We start from the raw sequence: 23,433 nt of genomic DNA, 5'->3' as shown, positions 1-23,433 counted from the left end.
CTCTCCGTATACCATAACAACGCGATTCCAACTAAAAAAACAACCCACGCGCAAACACGTCGATTACATCGATGACAGGTATCGATTACAGGTAGGTAAAAGAAATATAGGAAATTTTCCTATATTCTAACAAGTGTGTTTCCTTAAGTTTTGAAAGGATTGAATACTTCTTAGTACGAATGAACTAAAATATTTTTCTATGCCAAGTGTTATTCGTATGTATGATAAGCTTTCTATAATAAAGGAAGTCAGAAATATCATTTTATAAGAAATCTTTCTAAATTTGAGAAAACTTGGTTTTAGTTCGGTTTTTGTTTATTTTTACGAACGTTTTGTTATCAGCGAGTAATATTTTCTTTTTCAGTAGTAAATTCTTATACCCAGCGAAGAAAACAGTATTAGTAAAATGCCATGTCTTATTCTAGTTAACGAACTATTCCTAATTGCTTTCAGTTTAGGATTTTTTTACTGGAACAAGTAAATTTTATTATTTCACACAAAAATTTAACTGAATGGAAATAAATTGGCTAAACTAACTTGTTGAACATTTTTTCCTTTAGTTTCGAAGACACTTTTTTCTGTAGTTAATACCATCAAAAAGACCCATTGAAAAGATACTCTGCAATTCCAATTTTAATAAGTGGTTACTTCTGTTTGATTAGGATTACCTACAACATTATCGGGTAATGAGAGTTTTTGCTGGGCAATAATGCGATTGTGAACTGAAGACTTTCGAAGAAGACTTTACCCTCAAACCATAATGTTGCGTACATAAGATTAGACAAGGCCAAATTTTCGTCTGTATATTTGTAGGCAACTTTTACCTTGAAAAACCAATATAATCCAAAATGTTGACGCTTGAAATGCTAATTTAGACCATTCCCATCAAAATATGTTAGGGGTTTCAAAGAAAATCCATATCTTTATTCTTATTTTGTACTTGCAATATTGGTTTCGACTAGTGAAACATTAACTTAGCACCATCCTTAAAATAATACAAATATTAGCATAGCAAATCTCTTAAGAATCAACCTTATTAGTATCGCAATCGATTGATGTTTCTTGAAATGTTTTCGATTTTCCTGAAATAAAAAGGATATACAAATATTTAATACATTATTCAATACACAATCAATGAAATTATCTCACGTTTTAAATCGAATATATCGACTATTTGGGCAAACGGGTAATCCACCATTAAAGCTATGAAAAATGATGCTATCACGGCCAGAATATATGTGGTTCCAAGAAGTTTCAACTACACAGAAAAAATATTGGAATGTTTTTTTAAATTATAATTGATTCAACTAACAATTTAATCGATTTTTTAATTAAAACAAAAGTCAATCACAAAATTAATTATATCAATGAATTTTTTAATTGGACCAATTAAATTTTTAATTTAACTATGATGATTGATACTATCATTTTTGTGATTGAAGAAATTTCAATTCAAAATTAATTGGATCAATTAATTTTGTGATTGAAGACATAAACAATTTTTTTCCGTGTTTAGAAAACAATATTAAATTGAAACAATATAGAACAATATATGGAAAACAATAATACAGTGCACTGGCGTTAACGTGAACTAATTAAAACCAAGAGAGTTCATGTTAGCGAAAATGTTCACGTTAGGGAACTTCAGCGAATTTCAGAACATAAAATAACGATATTCGTGAGTTTTGCAAGTTATATATATATATATATATATATATATATATATATATATATATATATATATATATATATATATATATATATATATATATATATATATATATATATATATATATATATATATATATATATATATATATATATATATATATATATATATATATATATATATATATATATATATATATATATATATATATATATATATATATATATATATATATATATATATATATATATATATATATATATATATATATAACTAACATTTTTGCAACACATGCCAAATTTGTTTAAAATCGGTTCAGATTTAGATATAACTCCCATATACATCTTTCGCCCGATTTAGATTCATATGACCACCAGGGTTGGCATGTCACAAACTGTGACTTTTGCGACATACATTTGCGACGGTATAATACGTATGTCGCAAAAGTCGTAAACCTACTGTAAAAAACCTAATTTTGATTAGAAGAAATCCTGAACATTTTTTTAATTTAGTTTGACAGCATTCGCTGTGAGTTTCTGCAGAAATTTGTGAAAGTTTTCCCACGGTCAAGCCTATTTTCTTAGGTGATATCGAAATTCCCGTTGGTGAGTGTGCAAAATACCTTGTGGTTATATTGGACAGGAGACTGAACTTAAAGCTAAGAAAGGGCGAGAAAATCCACGGTTACCATGTACTCGTGCAAAAGCCAATAGGGAAAATGTGGGGACTGAAACCGAAAATTGTGAACATTCCTAAGAATTGAAACTTCTTCGCACATACAATCATCTTGCATATCATCGAATTTGCTGCGTAGCTGACGCGACTAAAGTATTTTGAGTTTGCGACTTTTGTTACTTTTTCTACATTTACGACGTGTGTGTGACGTTTACAACTTTGCGACAGTCTCAAACCTAAAAAAGTTTGATACAGACCATCTCTGATGACCACGGAGGCCAAAGTTTCATTTCGAAAATTTTGAAGTTTTGCGCTGAGAGTTCAATTAAAATTTTAGCAATGTGTGCCAAATTTTATCAAAGTCGGCTTAGAATTAGACAAAGCCCCCATATTCCGATTTTAGCAAAGATGGCCAAAATACCCACATGTTCCTTGTAAAATCGTCACTGTTAAGTCGAAAACTCTCAAAAATGATTCAAATTTACGTCTACTCTAATTAGTATATATCGTCCTATAAATCATAAATGCAGATTTGCGAAATTTTATGCAATTTAAATATTTCAAATATTAATACCCTGCGCCACACTGTGGAACAGGGTATTATAAGTTAGTGCCTATGTTCGCGACACCCAGAAGGAGACGAGATAGACACATTGTGTCTTTGGCAAAAATGCTCAGGGTGGGCTCCTGAGTCGATATAGCCATGTCCGTCTGTCCGTGAACACATTTTTGTAATCAAAGTCTAGGTCGCAGTTTGAGTCCAATCGACTTCAAATTTGGCACATAACCTAACCTAACCTAACCTAACTAAAACTGAAAATATATATGTTTTCGCCCGATATGGACTTATATGGCCCCAGAAGCCAGAGTTTTACCCCAATTTGCTGAAAATTTTTCACAAGAAGTAAAATTAGTACTGTAGTCAAGAGTGCCAAATTTTATTGAAATCGGTTCAGATTTAGATATAAAGGGTGATTCTTTTGAGGTTAGGATTTTCATGCATTAGTATTTGACAGATCACGTGGGATTTCAGACATGGTGTCAAAGAGAAAGATGCTCAGTATGCTTTGACATTTCATCATGAATAGCCGAACGATCTGCCACAACGTCGAATTTTCAGTGAATGGGCCCTAGAAAAGTTGGCAGAAAATCCGCTTTTTTATCGACAAATTTTGTTCAGCGATGAGGCTCATTTCTGGTTGAATGGCTACGTAAATAAGCAAAATTGCCGCATTTGGAGTGAAGAGCAACCAGAAGCCGTTCAAGAACTGCCCATGCATCCCGAAAAATGCACTGTTTGGTGTGGTTTGTACGCTGGTGGAATCATTGGACCGTATTTTTTCAAAGATGCTGTTGGACGCAACGTTACGGTGAATGGCGATCGCTATCGTTCGATGCTAACAAACTTTTTGTTGCCAAAAATGGAAGAACTGAACTTGGTTGACATGTGGTTTCAACAAGATGGCGCTACATGCCACACAGCTCGCGATTATATGGCCATTTTGAGGGAAAACTTCGGAGAACAATTCATCTCAAGAAATGGACCGGTAAGTTGGCCACCAAGATCATGCGATTTGACGCCTTTAGACTATTTTTTGTGGGGCTACGTCAAGTCTAAAGTCTACAGAAATAAGCCAGCAACTATTCCAGCTTTGGAAGACAACATTTCCGAAGAAATTCGGGCTATTCCGGCCGAAATGCTCGAAAAAGTTGCCCAAAATTGGACTTTCCGAATGGACCACCTAAGACGCAGCCGCGGTCAACATTTAAATGAAATTATCTTCAAAAAGTAAATGTCATGGACCAATCTAACGTTTCAAATAAAGAACCGATGAGATTTTGCAAATTTTATGCGTTTTTTTTTTTTAAAAGTTATCAAGCTCTTAACAAATCACCCTTTAGCTCCCATATATTTACACTCATATTTAAGAGAAATAACTTATTATAAGGACCATACGACTTCATTGAAAAGTTTATCGGCTTTTGGACAAGGAAAACTCTTTATATTAGAGAAATGTGTCTTCTATGCAAAGCAAAATTTGCATTCGTATTTTAAAGACATGAAATCTTTAATCTCACGACAATATTTTTTTCAGTGTATATAGGAATATAAACCTTTATATAGTTCCTAACAAATTTTAAGGTGTTAAGATGGTATCAAAAATATTGAAATACATACTGGTGAAGGGTATAATATAGTCGGCCCTGCCAAGACTTTAGACTTTCCTCACTTGTTACAATTCAGGCTGTGGACTTTTCGATTAACCTGTTATTGAATAGATTAAGATTATTATACGTTAATACTTACCAGAAATAAAAATGATACATTCATCGGCTCGGTATAACTTCCATAGATCATAAACATAATGAGCAAATGCCACAGATATATTTGGTAAGAAATCCGTGCAATTACACGAAAAATGGGCCAAGCTAAGAATCCTTGAAGTAAAAACATGTAGTATTTTTTTGTAGTTAGATTTTGTAGAAAAACGAAAACCAAAACAAATACCTCCTATGCGAGACATATTTCTCAAAATCACAATGATGGCCACAATTGCCACTGTTAGATGTTTGTGTAAAAGGGGATATAGGGCCGTCCAAATAGTATGCTCTTCGAAGAAAAGTTTTGATCCTAAGCTCCATATGACAGATATGACCAAGAGGCCATACAGTGGCGCTGATTCTAATATGTTCGCGACAAATCGCTTATATTTATCTTGTTTTAGATACTTGAAATACAATTCACCACATATGATGCCAACAAAAAAGCCAGTCAGATTACTATAAGTACTTAGATATAATACCTCTGCGGTTTCAATATTTTTCCAGTACATGTGTCGAAAAGTCCTATAAAGCGATTTATATTACATGGACTTGCTATTTAAACTATTCACTAAGTTCCCAGCAAAAAAAGAGCTTCCAAAAAAGTAGTTTGGATCCCCAATATGTGATTCGAAAATAGTGTAAACTTGGATCATCCGCAACGAATTTTACTTGGGCTTTTCGTAGGATGGAAGCACTCCGCACTTTTTGGATCAGTCGCATTGCTTTAGAAGTTTGCCTTGGAAGTTCATTTTTATACCCTAAACCACATAGTGGTCAAGGTATAATAAGTTTGATCGGCCAAAAAATGTGCCTACCAGAAATATTGATTTTAGACCCCATAAAATATATACCGATCGACTCAGAATCACCTACTGAGTCGATCTAGCGCTTGGTGTCCGTCCGTCTGTCAATGTATTTGTTGTTCACAGGATTCCGGTCGTAATTATTAATTTTGATGAAATTTGGTACAGGTAGTTTTTTGGGCACAAGAACGAACGCTATTGAATTTGGGAGAAATCGGATCAAATTTAGATATAGCTCCCATATAAAAAAAATTGTTTATAGAAACTTTTTCCAAAATTTTATTTCTATAGAGATTTAACAAAATTACTACTTTTGGTACAATTCTACCAACTGTGGCAACCGTGGTGGTAATACAAATTTATTTTCTAGGTTATAAACGTTGCATTTTCATGTTTGTGTATTTTTGTGTGCAAAGTACAGCTCGCAGTTTTAGTCCGATTGTCCTAAAATTTGGTATAGGGTCCTGTTTCGGCTCAAAGACGATCCCTATTGATTTTGGAAAAAAATAGGTTCAGATTTAGATATAGTTGCCATATATATTTTTCACCGATCTGGTCATAATTGGCGTGTATATCAACTTCCGTACATCCGAATATTTTATGAGTCTCGAAAAACTTGCAAAATATCAGCCAAATCGGTTCAGATTTAGATATAGCTCCCATATATAGCTTACGCCCGATTTACACTCATTTGCCCACAGAGGCCAAATTTTTGCTCCGATTTAGTTGAAATTTTGCATAGGGAGTAGAATTAGCATTGTAACTATGCGTGCCAAATTTGGTTGAAATCGGTTCAGATTTAGATATATCTCCCATATATAGCTTTCCCCCGATTTACACTCATATGACCACAGAAGCCAATTTTTAACTCCGATCTAGTTGAAATTTTGCACAGGGAGTAGAATTAGCATTGTAGCTATGCGTGCCAAATTTGGTTGAAATCGGTTCAAATTTAGATATAGCTCCCATATATATGTTTTTCTGATTTCGACAAAAATGGTCAAAATACCAACATTTTCCTTGTAAAATCGCCACTGCTTAGTCGAAAAGTTGTAAAAATGACTCTAATTTCCCTCAACTTCTAATACATATATATCGAGCGATAAATCATAAATTAAATTATGCGAAGTTTCCTTAAAATTGCTTCAGATTTAAATGTTTCCCATATTTTTTACTAACATTGTGTTCCACCCTAGTGCATTAGCCAACTTAAATTTTGAGTCTATAGATTTTGTAAAGGTCTATCAAATTCTGTCCAAATCGAGTGATATTTAAATGTATGTGTTTGGGACAAAGCTTTATATATAGCACCCAACACATTTGACAGATGTATTATGGTATCGAAAATTTAGATCTACAAAGTGGTGCAGGGTATAATATAGTCGGCCCCGCCCGACTTTAGACTTTCCTTACTTGTTATACCCTCCACCATAGGATGGGGGGTATATTAACTTTGTCATTCCGTTTGTAACACATCGAAATATTGCTCTAAGACCCCATAAAGTATATATATTCTGGGTCGTGGTGAAATTCTGAGTCGATCTGAGCATGTCCGTCCGTCCGTCTGTTGAAATCACGCTAACGAAACAAGCTATCGACTTGAAACTTGGCACAAATAGTTTTTATTGATGTAGGTCGGATGGTATTGCAAATGGGCCATATCGGTCCACTTTTACGTATAGCCCCCATATAAAAGGACTCCCAAATTTGGCTTGCGAGGCCTCTAAGAGATCCGGATGAAATTTGGTACATGGTGTTAGTATATGGTCTCTAACAACCATTCAAAAATTGGTTCACATCGGTCCATAAATATATATAGCCCCCATATAAACCGATCCCCCGATTTGGCTTGCGGAACCTCTAAGAGAAGCAAATTTCATCCGATCCGACTGAAATTTGGTACATGATGTTAGTATATGGTCTCTAATAGCCATGCAAAAATTGGTCCATATCGGTCCATAATTATATATAGCCCCCATATAAACCGATCACCAGATTTGACCCCCGGAGCACCTTGGAAGAGCAAAATTCTTCCCATTCGGTTGAAATTTGGTACGTCATGTTAGTATATGGTATCCAACAACCATGTAGGAATTGGTTCCTATCAGTCCATAATTATATATAGCTCCCGTATAAACCGATCGCCAGATATGAACTCCGGTGCCTTTTGGAGAAGCAAAATTCATCCGATTTGGTTGAAATTTGGTACGTGGTGGTAGTATATGATATTTAACAACCATGCCAAAAGTGGTCCATATTAGTCCATAATCATTTATAGCCCCCATATAAACCGATCCCGAGATTTGATTTTGGAGCCTCTTGGAGAAGCAAATTTCATCCGAGTGAGTTGAAATTTGTGGATGACAGTCTTTCGTAGAACCATGGTGGAGGGTACATAAGATTCGGCCTGGCCGAACTTACGGCCGTATATACTTGTTTTTTATTACACTTTTATTATCTAATTTCTACGATTTGAAAAACTTTTTAACTTCTGCCGGGATTGAACTTTGGTCAGTTGGCACCATAACAGAACGCCTTAGCACACTCAGCCGCAAACGCCACTGAATACGATGAATCGAAATGTCAATTCAAATGTTTTTGATATGATCGTATTATGAAACCAAGGCATAACATTATAACTACTGCTCGAGATGTTCTTTATTAGTATGAATAAATAAATAAAGAACACGGATTCAAATCTCACCAGCGGCAAATATTTTTGATCAAATATCAAAAACAGTAGTGAAATTATTCTTTTTGGTGCAAACTTGGAGTAGAAGCAATGCATTTGACATGGCTTTTCACAGACATGTTAAATTCATGGCTATGAATTTAACATGCACTGAATTTTCATCACTTCTTAGGATGTGATCTGAATTTAGTGTTTTGAATATTAATTAAAAAATTTTGAGATATTTTGCCAAATAAATAAGTTTTGTATTTTTTATGCTTTTTAATGCATTCTAACGCTTCTCCGAAACTTTTGACCTCAAATTTTTTCAAAACTTCGGAACTTTTCTAGAATGAATTTAACATTTTTTTTCTAAAAAATTTTTGCTCTGTTTTTAACCTATTTGAAGCAAAAAACAAAAGGTTAAAATTATCCATTAAAAATATAAAAAACGAGTTTTAAAAAATTGAATCGAAATAACTTCCTTTGTAGTTAAAGTAATTGTGCCTTTAGAACAACTTCCAATTTTTTTTTTGCTGGGGTAGTTTCTAAGACTGATCCAAAAGAACTTCATAGGAAGCGGAAAAAATTAATGGAAGATCACGGTATGCTCTTAAAAAGAAATGTTTGTGGAACAACATCCAATTTTTTTGCTGGGTTACTAAAATCTCATTCACATTACACTTCCAAAATCCATTTTAACTAGATATTAATTGACATTTGCCTTATATAAAAGGGATAAAACCCACTTTTAGTAGATTTTGAGCCTAATGTGAATGGGCTATAAGATAACTTACTCGGGTCTGACTGAAGGCATGGCGTCTAATTTTTTAATGTGGCTCATTATGCTAGGTAATGCTATTCCTACTATACCAATTGATGTGTATATGATTTTTTTATATTGGGGAAATCTGAAATGTACAGAGAATTTACAGTATTAATTTTAGAAGTCTATAAAGGGTTAATAAAGTGGTTTCCAATAAGAGTGTTATCATGGTATTCAAAGAAAAATATAATTGTTTGCGATAAGTGATCAAATGTTTGTTTCGTACTCACATAAAAAAAAATTCTACTTAAATCGGTATTCCCTGTTTGCTGTTATATTTTTGTACTTTGTGGTCTAGCGGATGGACCAAAATTATTTTATTTGTATATTCGTGATCAATAATATCCTTAAATGCCCCTACATGCGATGAGCAAATTTGGGGATCGCCCCTACATGCGGGAATCAAATTTGGGGATCGGTTTATACCCCATTTGCAATAGCATCTGACCTATATTAGTAACAACTACACCCAGAAAAAAATTAGGTTGATATTAGAAAATTTTAACTAAAATTTTAGTAATTTTTATCAAATTGAAGAAATTTTATTAAAAATTAAGAAAAAATTAATTTTTAATAAATTTTCTTCAATTTGACAAAAATTATTAACTAACTGTTTAATAAAATTTCATGTTTTGGAAATTTCATGTAATTAAGATAAATTTACTTTGAGAAACCTTTGAACTCAATTACGTTCATGATCTCAAAATGTAATGGTTACGAACTTATAAAAAAACGCAACCTTAACTCGAACCTGGATTGTCTGCCCCATACCGCCGACGGAGTTATCATAAGAATGTGTAGTTGTACAACCAATCTTACGATCATCAAATTTCTATTTAATTCCATTTTTTTTTTTGAGAAAAATTTTTGAAAAATTATCATAACAGCTTGATGACATATTCGGTGGCGGCGTCGACTGGCAAAAATGTTCGGCGGCAGCTAAAATCGGCGGCTTTATTCTTTGATCACGATAATGAGCAATGGTGCGAGAAATAATGGAATTTATTATACCCTGCGCCACGCTGTGGAACCGGGTATTATAAGTTAGTGCATATGTGCAACACCCAGAAATAGACGTCTGTTTGTATACACATTTTTGTGATCAAAGTCTAATTTTGCACAATAATGTTTTTGGGTCAGAATGAAACTCTATTGATTTTGGAAAAATCGTATCAGATTTAGATATAGCTCCCATATATATCTCATATGACCCCAGAAACTAGAGTTTTTCCATGATTTGCTTTAAATCTTGCACAAGGAGTAGAAATAATAATATTACTTTGACCGCCAAATATGGTTGAAATCGGATCAGATTTAGATATAGCTCCCGTATATATCTTTCGCCTGATTCACACTCATATGATCCCAGAGGCCATAGTTTCACTCTGATTTACGTAAAATTTTGCATAGGGAGTATAATTAACAATCGTACTATGCATGCTAAATTTTGTAAAAATCGGTTCAGATTTAGATATAGGTCCTATATAATATATTTTTCACCCGATTTACATGCATATAAACACATAAGCCAAAATTGTGCTTTGATTTACTTGAAACTTTGCACTGGGAGTAGAATTAATTTTCTTGAGATAAATGCCAATTGTGGTTGAAATCGGTTCAGATTTAGATGTAGCTCCAATATATATGTTCTTCCGATTTCGACAAAAATGCCCAAAATACCTGCTTTTTCATTGTAAAATCACCACTGCTAAGTCGAAAACTTTTAGAAATTAATTACATTTTTTTATATTTCTACTACATATGTATCTACTGATAAATTATAAATACACTTTTGAGAAGTTGCCTAAATATTGCTACAGATTTAAATGTCTCCCATATTTATACCCTAAACCACATAGTGGTTAGGGTATAATAACTTTGATCTGCCAAACAATGTGCCTACCAGAAATATTGATTTTGGACCTCATAAAATATATACCGATCGACTCAGAATCACCTCCTGAGTCGATCTAGCGCTTGGTGTCCGTCCGTCTGTCCATGTATTTGTAGTTCGCAGGAATCCGGTCGCAATTATTAACCGATTTTGATGAAATTTTGTACAGAGTGTTTTTTGGGCACAAGGACGAACGCTATTGAATTTGGAAGAAATCGGATCAAATTTAATTTAGCTCCCATATATATGTATCACCCGATTTCGACAAATGGGGTCACGTTGCGCTTTATTACTCACCGATCGTCGTCAAATTTGGCACAAGGTAATATTTTGCATCCTTCCCTTTAAGTATGCAAAATTTTATCGAAATCGATTCAGATTTAGATATAGCTCTCATATATATGTATCGCCCGATTTTGCCATATATGTCCCGATCTTACTCAAACTTGGCTCAGTCTAATCTTTTATAGTGCTAACAATAGTGCAAAAAATCATCGAAATCGGTTCAGATTTAGCTATAGCCTCCGTATATATGTAACGCCCGATTTTGCCAAATTTGGACGTAAAACTCTTATTTATCAACCGATTGTACTCAAATTTAAATGTAATCTTCTTCAGCACTAACTGAATGTACAAAATGTCATCGAAATCGGTTCAGATTTAGATATAGCTCCCAAGTATATTTATCGCCCGATTTTGCCAAATTTCGCCCTAATAATCTTATTTTTGACCATAGAGGCATCATTTATTAACTGATCGTACTCAAATTTTGCACAAGTTAACCGTCTGTGGTATCAATCATATGTTACCTGCAAAATATTATACAAATTGGTTCAGATTTAGATATAGGTCCCATATATATGCATCGCTCGATTTTCCCTAACTTAGCCATAATACTCTGATTTATTAACCAATGTTACTCAAATATCAAATTTTGATGTACTAGTCGATCGTATTTGGACTTACATGTAGCTCTTACAAAATAATATTGAACGATTTTTACCAATTTGGATTTATTACCCACAACTAATTGAGCGATTTCCTGTTTTTATACCCTCCATCATAGGATGGGGGTATATTAACTTTGTCATTCCGTTTGTAACACATCGAAATATTGCTCTAAGACCCCATAAAGTATATATATTCTGGGTCGTGGTGAAATTCTGAGTCGATCTAAGCATGTCCGTCCGTCCGTCCGTCCGTCCGTCCGTCCGTCCGTCCGTCTGTTGAAATCACGCTAACTTCCGAACGAAACAAGCTATCGACTTGAATCTTGGCACAAGTAATTGTTATCGATGTAGGTCGGATGGTATTGAAAATGGGCCATATCGGTCCACTTTTACGTATAGCCTCCATATAAAGGGACCTTCAGATTTGGCTTGTGGAGCCTCTAACAGAAGCATATTTCATCCGATCCGGCTGAAATTTGGTATATGGTGTTGGTATATGGTCTCTAACAACCATGCAAAAATTGGTCCACATCGGTCCATAATTATATATAGCCCCCATATAAACCGATCCCCAGATTTGGCTTGTTGAGCCTCTAAGAGAAGCATATTTCATCCGATCCGGCTGAAATTTGGTACATGGTGTTGGTATGTGGTATCTAACAATCATGCAAAAATTAGTCCACATCGGTCCATAATTATATATAGCCCCCATATAAACCGATCCCCAGATTTGGCTTGCGGAGCCTCAAAAAGAAGCAAATTTCATCCGATCCGGCTGAAATTTGGTACATGATGTTGGCATATGGTCTCTAACAACCATGCAAAAATTGGTCCACATCGGTCCATAATTATATATATACCCCATATAAACCGATCTCCAGATTTGGCTTGCGAAGCCTCAAAGAGGAGCAAATTGCATCCGATCCGGCTGAAATTTGGTACATGGTATTGGTATGTGGTCTCTAACAACCGTGCAAAAATTGGTCCACATCGGTCCATAATTATATATGGCGCTCATATAAACCGATCCCCAGATTTGGGTTGCGGAGCCTCAAAGAGAAGCAAATTTCATCCGATCCCCCTGAAATTCGGTACATGATATTAATATATGGTCTCTACCAACCATGCAACAATTGGTCCACATCGGTTCATAATTATACATAGCCCCCATATAAACCGATCCCCATATTTGGCTTGCGAAGTCTCCAAGAGAAGCAAATTTCATCCAATCCGGTTGTAATTTGGAACATGGTGTTAGTATATGATCTTTAACAACCGTGCCAGAATTGGTCCATATCGGTCCATAATTATATATAGCCCCCATATAAAACATTCTCCATATTTGACCACCGGAGCCTCTTGGAGGAGCAAAATTCATCCGATCCGGTTGAAATTTAGTACGTGGTCTTAGTATACGGTTTTTAACAACCATGCAAAAATTGGTCCATATCGGTCCATAATTATATATAGCCCCCATATAAACCGATCCCCAGATTTGACCACCGGAGCCTCTTGGAGGGGCAAAATTCATCCGATCCGGTTGAAATTTGGTACCTGATGTTAGTTTACGGCCTCTAATAACCATGCAAAAATTGGTCCATATCGGTCCATAATTATATATAGCCCCCATATAAACCGATCCCCAGATTTGACCTCCGGAGCCTCTTGGAAGAGCAAAATTCATCCGATCCAGTTGAAATTTGGTACATGGTGTTAGTATATGGTCTCTAACAACCATGCAAAAATTGGTCCATAACGGTCCAATGTCAAAATTTCATTTCTATACAAAATTTTGTCAACATTTTATTTCTATAGAAATTTTTGTTAAAATTGTATTGCTGTAGAAAATTTTGTCAACATTTTACTTCCATAGAAAATTTTGTCAACATTTTATTTCTATAGAAAATTTTGTCAAGTTTTTATTTCTATAGAAAATTTTGTCAAATTTTTATTTCTATAGAAAATTTTGTCAAAATTTTATTTCTATAGAAAATTTTGTCAAGGTTTCGTTTCTATAGAAAATTTTGTCAAAATTTTATTTCTATAGAAAATTTTGTCAAACTAGATTATATACGTATTTAATCGGCCTTGTTTTGTTTAATATATACCCCGTATGGGCTAACTTACAATTTAGAAGACAGTGTTAAAAAGTTTTACGATACCTTGCCATCGGCAAGTGTTATCGCAACCCAAGTAATTCGATTGTGGATGACAGCCTTTAGTAGAAGTTCCTACGCAATCCATGGTGGAGGGTACATAAGATTCGGCCTGGCCGAACTTACGGCCGTATATACTTGTTTTTTTTAATGATGGACTCAGTATTAGTAGCATACTAACTCTGTAGGAGCAAAATCAACTATAGCTCCGAACATTTCTGCTCAGGTTGTGGCAAGACTCCCATAAACATGTACTCCTCTATGTTCTTAAATGTGAAAATGTGATACCCCACAAACAATGTCTACGAATCCAGTAGGGATGGTTTAGGGTATGATATAGTCGGCCCCGCCCGACGAAGTGAGTACACTTGTTATACCCTCCACCATGGATGGGGGGTATATTAACTTTGTCATTCCGTTTGTAACACATCGAAATATTGCTCTAAGACCCCATAAAGTATATATATTCTGGGTCGTGGTGAAATTCTGAGTCGATCTGAGCATGTCCGTCCGTCCGTCCGTCTGTTGAAATCACGCTAATTTCCGAACGAAACAAGCTATCGACTTGAAACTTGGCACATGTAGTTGTTATTGATGTAGGTCGGATGGTATTGCAAATGGGCCATATCGGTCCACTTTTACGTATAGCCCCCATATAAACGGACCCCCAAATTTGGCTTGCAGACTCTCTAAGAGCAGCAAATTTCATCCGATCCGGCTGAAATTTGGTACATGGTGTTAGTATATGGTCTCTAATAACCATGCAAAAATTGGTCCACATCGGTCCATAATTATATATAGCCCCCATATAAACCGATCCCCCGATTTGGCTTTCGGAGCCTCTAAGAGAAGCAAATTTCATCCGATCCGGCTGAAATTTGGTACATTGTGTTAGTATATGGTCATTAACAACCATGCAAAAATTGGTCCATATCGGTCCATAATTATATATAGCCCCCGTATAAACCGATCCCCAGATTTGGCTTGCGGAGCCTCTAAGAGAAGCAAATTTCATCCTATCCGGCTGAAATTTGGTACATGGTGTTAGTATATTGTCTCTAATGACCATGCAAAAACTGGTCCATATCGGTGCATAATTATATATAGCTCCATATAAACCGATCGCCAGATTTGACCTCTGGACCCTCTTGGAAGACCAAAATTCATCTGATTCAGTTCATATTTGGTACGTGGTGTTAATATATGGCATCAAACACCCATGCAAAAATTGGTCAAAATCGGTCCATAATTATGTATAGCCCCCATATAAACCGATCCCCAGATTTGACCTCCGGAGCCCCTGGGAAGAGCAAACTTCATCGGATTCGGATGAAATTTGGTACGTGATGTTGTATATGGTATCCAACAACCATGCAGGAATTGGTTCATATCAGTCCATAATTATATATAGCCCCCATATAAACCGATCCCCAGATTTCACCTCCGGTGCCTTGTGGAGAAGCAAAATTCATCCGATCTGGTTGAAATTTGGTACGTGGTGGTAGTATATATATTTAACAACCATGCCAAAAGTGGTCCATAATCATATATAGCCCCCATATAAACCGATCCCGAGATTTGGTTTTGGAGCCTCTTGGAGGAGTAAATTTCCTCCGAGTCAGTTGAAATTTGGTACATTGTGCTAGTACACCCATAGAAAAAATCATGAACGGCGTTGTCATTTCAAAACGTTTCGTTCATGAAAGTGAATCAACACACATGTGTTGTCAAACTGAGAACTGACGGGGTCAATCTGACAACGTTAAAATGACACTATCCGTTGTCAAAACAACAACGAGCGTTCATGATCTGAAAACGTAATGGTTACGAATTTATAAACAAAATTAAAAAAAAGATTTCCGCTACCGTGACTCGAACCTGTGTTGTGTGCACCATACGAGTTAAGAAACGCTTTAGCTCATTGCACCACCGGCGGAATTGTCATAACAACGTCTACCGATTATTTTAAGAATTTTCATGGAAAAAGAAAAATGAATGCCGTTCATGAATCGTGAACGCCCGTGGACAAAATCGTGAACATTCCGTTTTGATTTTTTGTGAACGTTTCCGTTTCATTTTGTTACCGTCCGTTCACGATTGTGGAACGCAATTTTTCTATTAGTGTATATGGCCTAAGAGGTCCATATGCCTAACTAGGTCCATATCGGTCTATAGTTATATATAGCCCTCAGATAAATCGATCCCCAATCACACAAAAATTGGTCCATATCAAGTTCATAATTGTATATAGCCCCCATATAAGCGACCCCCATATTTCAATTCTGTCTCCCTACGTACCGTGCAAAAGTCCATATCGATTCGTAATTATTTGTAGACTTACATACCTTTTTGTCTAATATATACCACGTGTGGACTGACTCACAATTTAGAAAACGATTTAAGATAACACAACCCAAGTAATTCGATTGTGGATGACAGTCTTTCGCAGAAGTTTTTACGCAATCCATGGTGGAGGGTACCTAAGATTCGGCCTGGCCGAACTTACGGCCGTTTATACTTGTTTTTTATTAACATTGTGTTCCACCCCAGAGCATTAGCCGTCCAGCAAAAAAAGCGTTGCCAAAAAGGTAGTGAAAATGTTTTTTTTTTTTTTGATCAGGAAATGGTGCGAAATTGGCGCGTCATAGCACAGGTGTCCACCATTTCAGCAACTGTTGCACTGAATTTGCATGTGAATTAAACATTTTTGTGATATTTTGCCTAATAAATAATTTGTACGATAGTCTGAAACATTCCCAAAATTCGCAAAATTTTCTGGAAAGGATTAAGCATGTCGATAAAATTTGAAGTTATATACTAGTTTTGACTGAATTTTATAAGCCTTAAGCCCCAAGTGTACAGGAAACATCAGTTTTCCAATTGTTCTTGAACGAAGTGCACGTGTTTTGATCTTCACATCACCAATTTGTTCCAACAGCTTGAATTTTTCTAAAAAAGGTGTGTATTATGGTCCGACGACACCAAAATGTAACTGCAAGATTTTCGCTATGGCAATGGCGTGGTTTCTATTCAAAGAATAAAAGTTTAAAAAATGGCAGCTACCGAAATACAGGGTCATTGAAAATAACAGCTCTTTTTGGAAAACACCTTTATGCGAAACTTACTTGACCGACAGAATGAGGATTCCCAGGAAAATGGCATATAACTGAAAGTCAGCTCCAATGTACCAAGTATGACCCCAGCACTGTAAAGAAAAACCATAATCTTTATCTCAGATGTTTGCATAACCTACATAAGTTCAAGAAGTAATATCGGGATAACGGTATATATGGGGGCTTTACTAAAACATGGACCGATACACGCCATTTTCGGCACACCTTTTTATGGTTCTAAAATACCTCTAGATTTCGTATTTCAGGCAAATCGGACAAAAACGACGGTTACCAGAAGCCCATGAACCCAAATCGGTAGGTCTGTTTATATGGGGCATGTCTAAACCTTTACCAATATAGCCCATCTTCGAACTTGATCAGCCTGCAAACAAAAAACGAATCTGTGCCAACAGACACAAACAGACAGACGGACTGATGGACATGGTTATATCGTCTTAGAAGTTCTCGCTGATCAAGACTGTATATACTTTATATAATCGGAAAACGATATTTCGATGTGTACCAAATGGAATGACAAACATTTCACCATTCTATAATGGGGAGTATAGAAATATGAAAACAGCGAGTTATAAAAAATTGAATTAGAAGAACATCGTGTGTAGTTAAAATAAAGAACATCTTTGGGAGGACATTTTTGGAAGTGCTTTTAAAGTTGTGCCTTTAGAACAACTTCAAATTTTTATACGCTTTACCACTACTTTGTATGTAACGCCACGAAGGAAAAGTCAGAGACCCATCGTTTAGTATACCGATCGTCTTTCTGAGTTGAATTCTGGGTTGATTTAGCTATGTCCATGTGTGCAAAGTACACGTCGCAGTTTAAGTCCGCTCGTTCGATTTGGTATATTGTATTTTTTCCGGACCAAGACAATCGCTATTGATTTGGGGAAAAAATCGGTTCAGATTTAGATATAGCTATCATATATATTTATCACCGATTTGCTCATAATTGGCGTGTTTATAAACCGATCTTTTTCAAATTCCATACATCCGAATATTTTATGAGTCTCGAAAAATATACAAAATATTTCACCCGATTTGGTATTAGGTCATATGAGTGACCGCAGAGGCCAAAGTTTAACACCGATTCACGTAAAATTTTGCACAGAGAGTAGGTTAGGTGGCAGCCCGATATATCAGGCTCACTTAGACTATTCAGTCCATTGTGATACCACATTGTTGAACTTCTCTCTTATCACTGAGTGCTGCCCGATTCCATGTTAAGCTCAATGACTCGGCAATGTGGAACGCCGAGTGCGAACGGCGTTCCACATTGTAGTGAAACCACTTAGAGAAGCTTTGAAACCCTCAGAAATGTCACCCGCATTACTGAGGTGGGATAAACCGCTGAAAAACTTTTTGGTGTTCGGTCGAAGCAGGAATCGAACCCACGACCTTGTGTATGCAAGGCGGGCATGCTAACCATTGCACCACGGTGGCTCCCGCACAGAGAGTAGAATTGACATTCTTCCAATCCTTGCTAAATTTGGTTGAAATCGGTTCAGATTTAGATATAGATCCCATATATGTCTTTTGCCCGATTTAGACTCATGTGACCATAGAGGCCAAAGTTTTACTCCGATTAATATGAGGTTATACACAGGGAGTAGAATTAATGTTATATCTCTCCATGCAAAATTTTGTTAAAATCGGTTCAGAATAAGATATAGCTTCAGTATATATCTTTCGCCTGATTTAGATGCATAACAGGTTGGCTGATAAGTCCCCGGTCTAACAAAGAAAAACACATTTTTTTTGTCAAAATTCGCTTTTATTATTCAACATAGTTCCCTTCAAGAGCCATACAACGATTATAACGACCATCCAATTTTTTAATACCATTTTGGTAGTACTCCTTCGGTTTTGCCTCAAAATAGGTCTCAGTTTCGGCGATCACCTCTTCATTGCAACCAATTTTTTCCCTGCGAGCATCCTTTTGAGGTCTGAGAGAAAGAAGTCACTGGGGGCAAGATCTGTAGAATACGGTGGGTGGGGAAGCAATGCGAAGCCCAAGTCATGCATTTTTGCCATCGTTCTCAATGACTTGTGGCACGGTGCGTTGTCTTGGTGGAACAACACTTTTTATACCCTCCACCATAAGATGGGGGGTATATTAACTTTGTCATTCCATTTGTAACACATCGAAATATTGCTCTAAGACCCCATATATTCTGGGTCGTGGTGAAATTCTGAATCGATCTGAGCATGTCCGTCCCGTCCGTCCGTCTGTTGAAATCACGCTAACTTCCGAACGAAACAAGCTATCGACTTGAAACTTGTCACAAGTAGTTGTTATTGATGTAGGTTAGGTTAGGTTAGGTTATGTGGCAGCCCGATGTATCAGGCTCACTTAGACTATTCAGTCCATTGTGATACCACAGTGGTGAACTTCTCTCTTATCACTGAGTGCTGCCCGATTCCATGTTAAGCTCAATGACAAGGGACCTCCTTTTTATAGCCGAGTCCGAACGGCGTTCCACATTGCAGTGAAACCACTTAGAGAAGTTTTGAAACCCTCAGAAATGTCACCAGCATTACTGAGGTGGGATAATCCACCGCTGAATAACTTTTTGGTGTTCGGTCGTAGCAGGAATCGAACCCACGACCTTGTGTATGCAAGGCGGGCATGCTAACCATTGCACCACGGTGGCTCCCACCGTTATTTATGTAGGTCGGATGGTATTGCAAATCGGCCAAATCGGTCCACTTTTACGTATAGCCCCCATATAAACGGACCCCCAAATTTGGTTTGCGAGGCCTCTAAGAGAAGCAAATTTCATCCGATCCGGCTGAAATTTGGTACATGGTGTTAGTATATGGTCTCTAACAACCATGCAAAAACTGGTCCACATTGGTCCATAATTATATATAGCCCCCATATAAACCGATCCCCCGATTTGGCTTGCGATTGCTCTAAGAGAAACAAATTTCATCCGATCCAGCTGAAATTTTATACATGGCGTTAGTATATGGTCTCTAACAACCATGCAGAAATTGATCCACATCGGTCCATAATTATATATAGCCCCCATATAAACCGATCACCAGATTTGACATCCGGAGCCTCTTGGAAGACCAAAATGCATCTGATTCAGTTGAAATTTGGTAAGTGGTGTTAATATATGGCCTCAAACTTCCATGCAAAAATTGGTCGAAATCGGTCCATAATTATATATAGCCCCCATATAAACCGATCCCCAGATTTGACCTCCAGAGCCCCTTGGAAGAGCAAAATTCATCAGATTCGGTTGAAATTTGGTACGTGATGTTAGTATATGGTATCCAACAACCATGCAGGAATTGGTTCATATCAGTCCATAATCATATATAGCACCCATAGAAACCGATCCCCAGATTTGATCTCCGGTGCCTTTTGGAGAAGCAAAATTTATCCGATCTGGTTGAAATTTTGTACGTGGTAGTAGTATATGATATTTAACAACCATGCCAAAAGTGGTCCATATCAGTCCATAATCACATATAGCCCCCATATAAGCCGATCCCGAGATTTGGTTTTGGAGCCTCTTGGAGGAGCAAATTTCATCCGAGTCAGTTGAAATTTGGTACATTGTGCTAGTATATGGCCGTTAACAACCATGGCTAACTAGGTCCATATCGGTCTATAGTTATATATAGACCTCAGATCCATATCAATAATTGTATATAGCCCCCATATTTTAATTCTGGCTCCCTACGTGCCGTGCAAAAGTCCATATCGATTCGTAATTATTTGTAGACTTACCTACACATACTTTTTTTGTCTAATGTATACCACGTATGGACTAACTCACAATTTAGAAAACGATTTAAGATACCACAACCCAAGTAATTTGATTGTGGATGACAGTCTTTCGTAGAAGTTTCTACGCAATCCATGGTGGAGGGTACATAAGATTCGGCCTGGCCGAACTTACGGCCGTTTATATTTGTTTCTTCTTCATATGGGGCCGTTTTGCCGCGATTTCGACCTTCAAACGCTCCAATAACGCCATATAATAGTCACTGTTGATGGTTTTTCTCTTCTCCAGATAATCGATAAAAATATTTCCATGCGCATCCCAAAAAACGGAGGCCATTACTTTGCCAGCGGACTTTTGAGTCTTTCCACGCTTCGGAGACGGTTCACCGGTCGCTGTCCACTCAGCCGACTGTCGATTGGACTCAGTCGGAGTGTAGTGATGGAGCCATGTTTCATCCATTGTCACATATCGACGGAAAAACTCGGGTGTATTACGAATTAACAGCTGCAAACACCGCTCAGAATCATCAACACGTTGTTGTTTTTGGTCAAATGTGAGCTCGCGCGGCACCCATTTTGCACAGAACTTCCGCATATCCAAATATTGATGAATGATATGACCAACACGTTCCTTTGATATCTTTAAGGTCTCTGCTATCTCGATCAACTTCATTTTACGGTCATTCAAAATCATTTTGTGGGTTTTTTTTGATGTTTTCGTCGGTAACCACCTCTTTCGGGCGTCCTCCGTGCTCATTTCACCACGCTTGAATTTTGCATACCAATCAATTATTGTTGATTTCCCTGAAGCAGAGTCCGGAAACTTATTATCAAGCCAAGTTTTTGCTTCCACCGTATTTTTTCCCTTCAGAAAACAGTATTTTATCAAAACACGAAATTCCTTTTTTTCCATTTTTTTTTCACAATAACAAAAGTTGCTTCACAAAATACGCTCTATCTCACAAACTAATTGACTTACAGACGTCAAATTTTGACACGAATCATTTGAAGGTTAGTAAAAATAATATGCATTTAATACTAGCGACACCATCTATGTGTCAGACCGGGGACTTATCAGCCAACCTGCTATAACAACCGGAGACCAAATTTTCATTTCGATTTACTTGAAATTTTGCCATGAGAGTAGAATTAATATTTTAGCATTGTGTACCAAATTTAGTTCAAATTGGTATAAATTTGGATATAGCTCCCATATATGTACGCCTGATTTGGGAAAATATTTTACACCCATTTCAACGGAAGTTTATGGCAATTGATTTTATTTTACACAGAAGAAAGATTTAACATTATATCTAACTGTGTCGAATTTTATCCAAATCGCTTCTGATTTAGATGGTGATAGTGGTGAAGGGTATAGTATAGTCGGCCACACCCGACTTTAGACTTTACTAACTTGTTTTTGGAGGGTATGTATATCTAAATCAAACTCGATATAAGCGATATTTACAGGGTTGTCTTATATAAATATTGAGTTACCTCGGTTAACATGAACTTACCATTTTATTCACATTGAAATTATTGATCATTAAGAGATTTATCAACCAATAGTCGCTACACAATATGGCATGGGGCTCAAAAATGTTTCTCCACAACGGCCCATTATGTAGATGAATGTAAGTGTTAGCCGAGACCACTATTAACAACAATAAAGATGGAATATATCTGCATAACATAAAAGACAAATAACTTCAGTTTCATTGATAATAGAGGCATTAATTGTCCTCACCTGAGATATCGGGAAATCATCATACGCATATAAATATAGAAACATTCCTTCATGCTTGTCTTAGCTGTTACATATTCATTTTTGTGAAATTTTATACTTAGAAACAAGCCACTTAAAAGGAAAAATATTTCAATGCATACCATCATATTAAGTAACCAACGAGGCAGAGCTTTAGTATAAAAATTTTCCACCGAGCTGGAATTTGAAATTGGCATGGCTATTGTAAATACAAGATGTTCGCAGACAATAGTAAATGAAAGTAAAGTTCTTACACCATCGATGAAACTCAAATCTTTACCCACTGTACTAACGTTAGGCGCTACTATGCGTCGATAATTACGAACCAAAGAGAAGGCAGTTAACAATTTTTTACCTGAAATGGCAGAGAGGTAAATAATTTTAGGTTTGGATTGTTTTGTCCCGATAAGCTAAGGGATTAAAACTATTAGTACAATATTTGCTTGATTACCCCTACGGTTAAATAACTTTCACGCTTAATTTAAAAAAAATAAACTGTTTTATAGAAAGAATGAACTACCTCGAGGGAAAATTGAACTAAATTGTACTCTAAATTTTGAGATTTCCACAAAGCGTTATTATGAGCAGGAAAACTTAATGCCTTGTTGTACTTTTTAACTTTAGTTCACGAAATTACACCCTCCAATAGAAGACAAAATGATCTAAAAGTAAAGAAAAAATCATTGGCTCCAAATCATGACCATTTGAACTATACAGTAGTTCATTCCTACTATTTTTGGGAATCGTACGGAAATTTTCTGTTGTTTTAATTCCTATTGAACTTATGTGTACGGTCATTGAACTTTATACCTACGATTAGTACCTA

General features: G+C 36.2%; 1 protein-coding gene across 1 annotated transcript in view; it reads right to left on the bottom strand.

Moving 5' to 3' along the window:
• Positions 1–895: 895 nt before the first annotated feature.
• The window catches only part of LOC142238790 (nose resistant to fluoxetine protein 6-like), a 39,108-nt gene continuing 16,570 nt past the window's right edge, over positions 896–23,433 (bottom strand). The window contains exons 4-11 of the mRNA XM_075310513.1: positions 22,590–22,962; positions 22,360–22,525; positions 17,095–17,174; positions 8,941–9,054; positions 4,854–5,191; positions 4,653–4,783; positions 1,150–1,258; positions 896–1,082 (exon numbers count right to left, since the gene is read on the bottom strand). Coding sequence (XP_075166628.1) covers positions 1,021–1,082; positions 1,150–1,258; positions 4,653–4,783; positions 4,854–5,191; positions 8,941–9,054; positions 17,095–17,174; positions 22,360–22,525; positions 22,590–22,962 — 1,373 coding nt within the window. The 3' untranslated portion in view covers positions 896–1,020. The remainder of the gene's footprint in view (positions 1,083–1,149; positions 1,259–4,652; positions 4,784–4,853; positions 5,192–8,940; positions 9,055–17,094; positions 17,175–22,359; positions 22,526–22,589; positions 22,963–23,433) is intronic.

This window comes from Haematobia irritans, chromosome 5 (genome assembly GCF_050003625.1).
Source record: "Haematobia irritans isolate KBUSLIRL chromosome 5, ASM5000362v1, whole genome shotgun sequence".
NCBI lineage: Eukaryota > Metazoa > Arthropoda > Insecta > Diptera > Muscidae > Haematobia > Haematobia irritans.
Note: the sequence above shows the minus strand (reverse complement) of the source record. Positions and strands in the feature narration are given on the sequence as shown.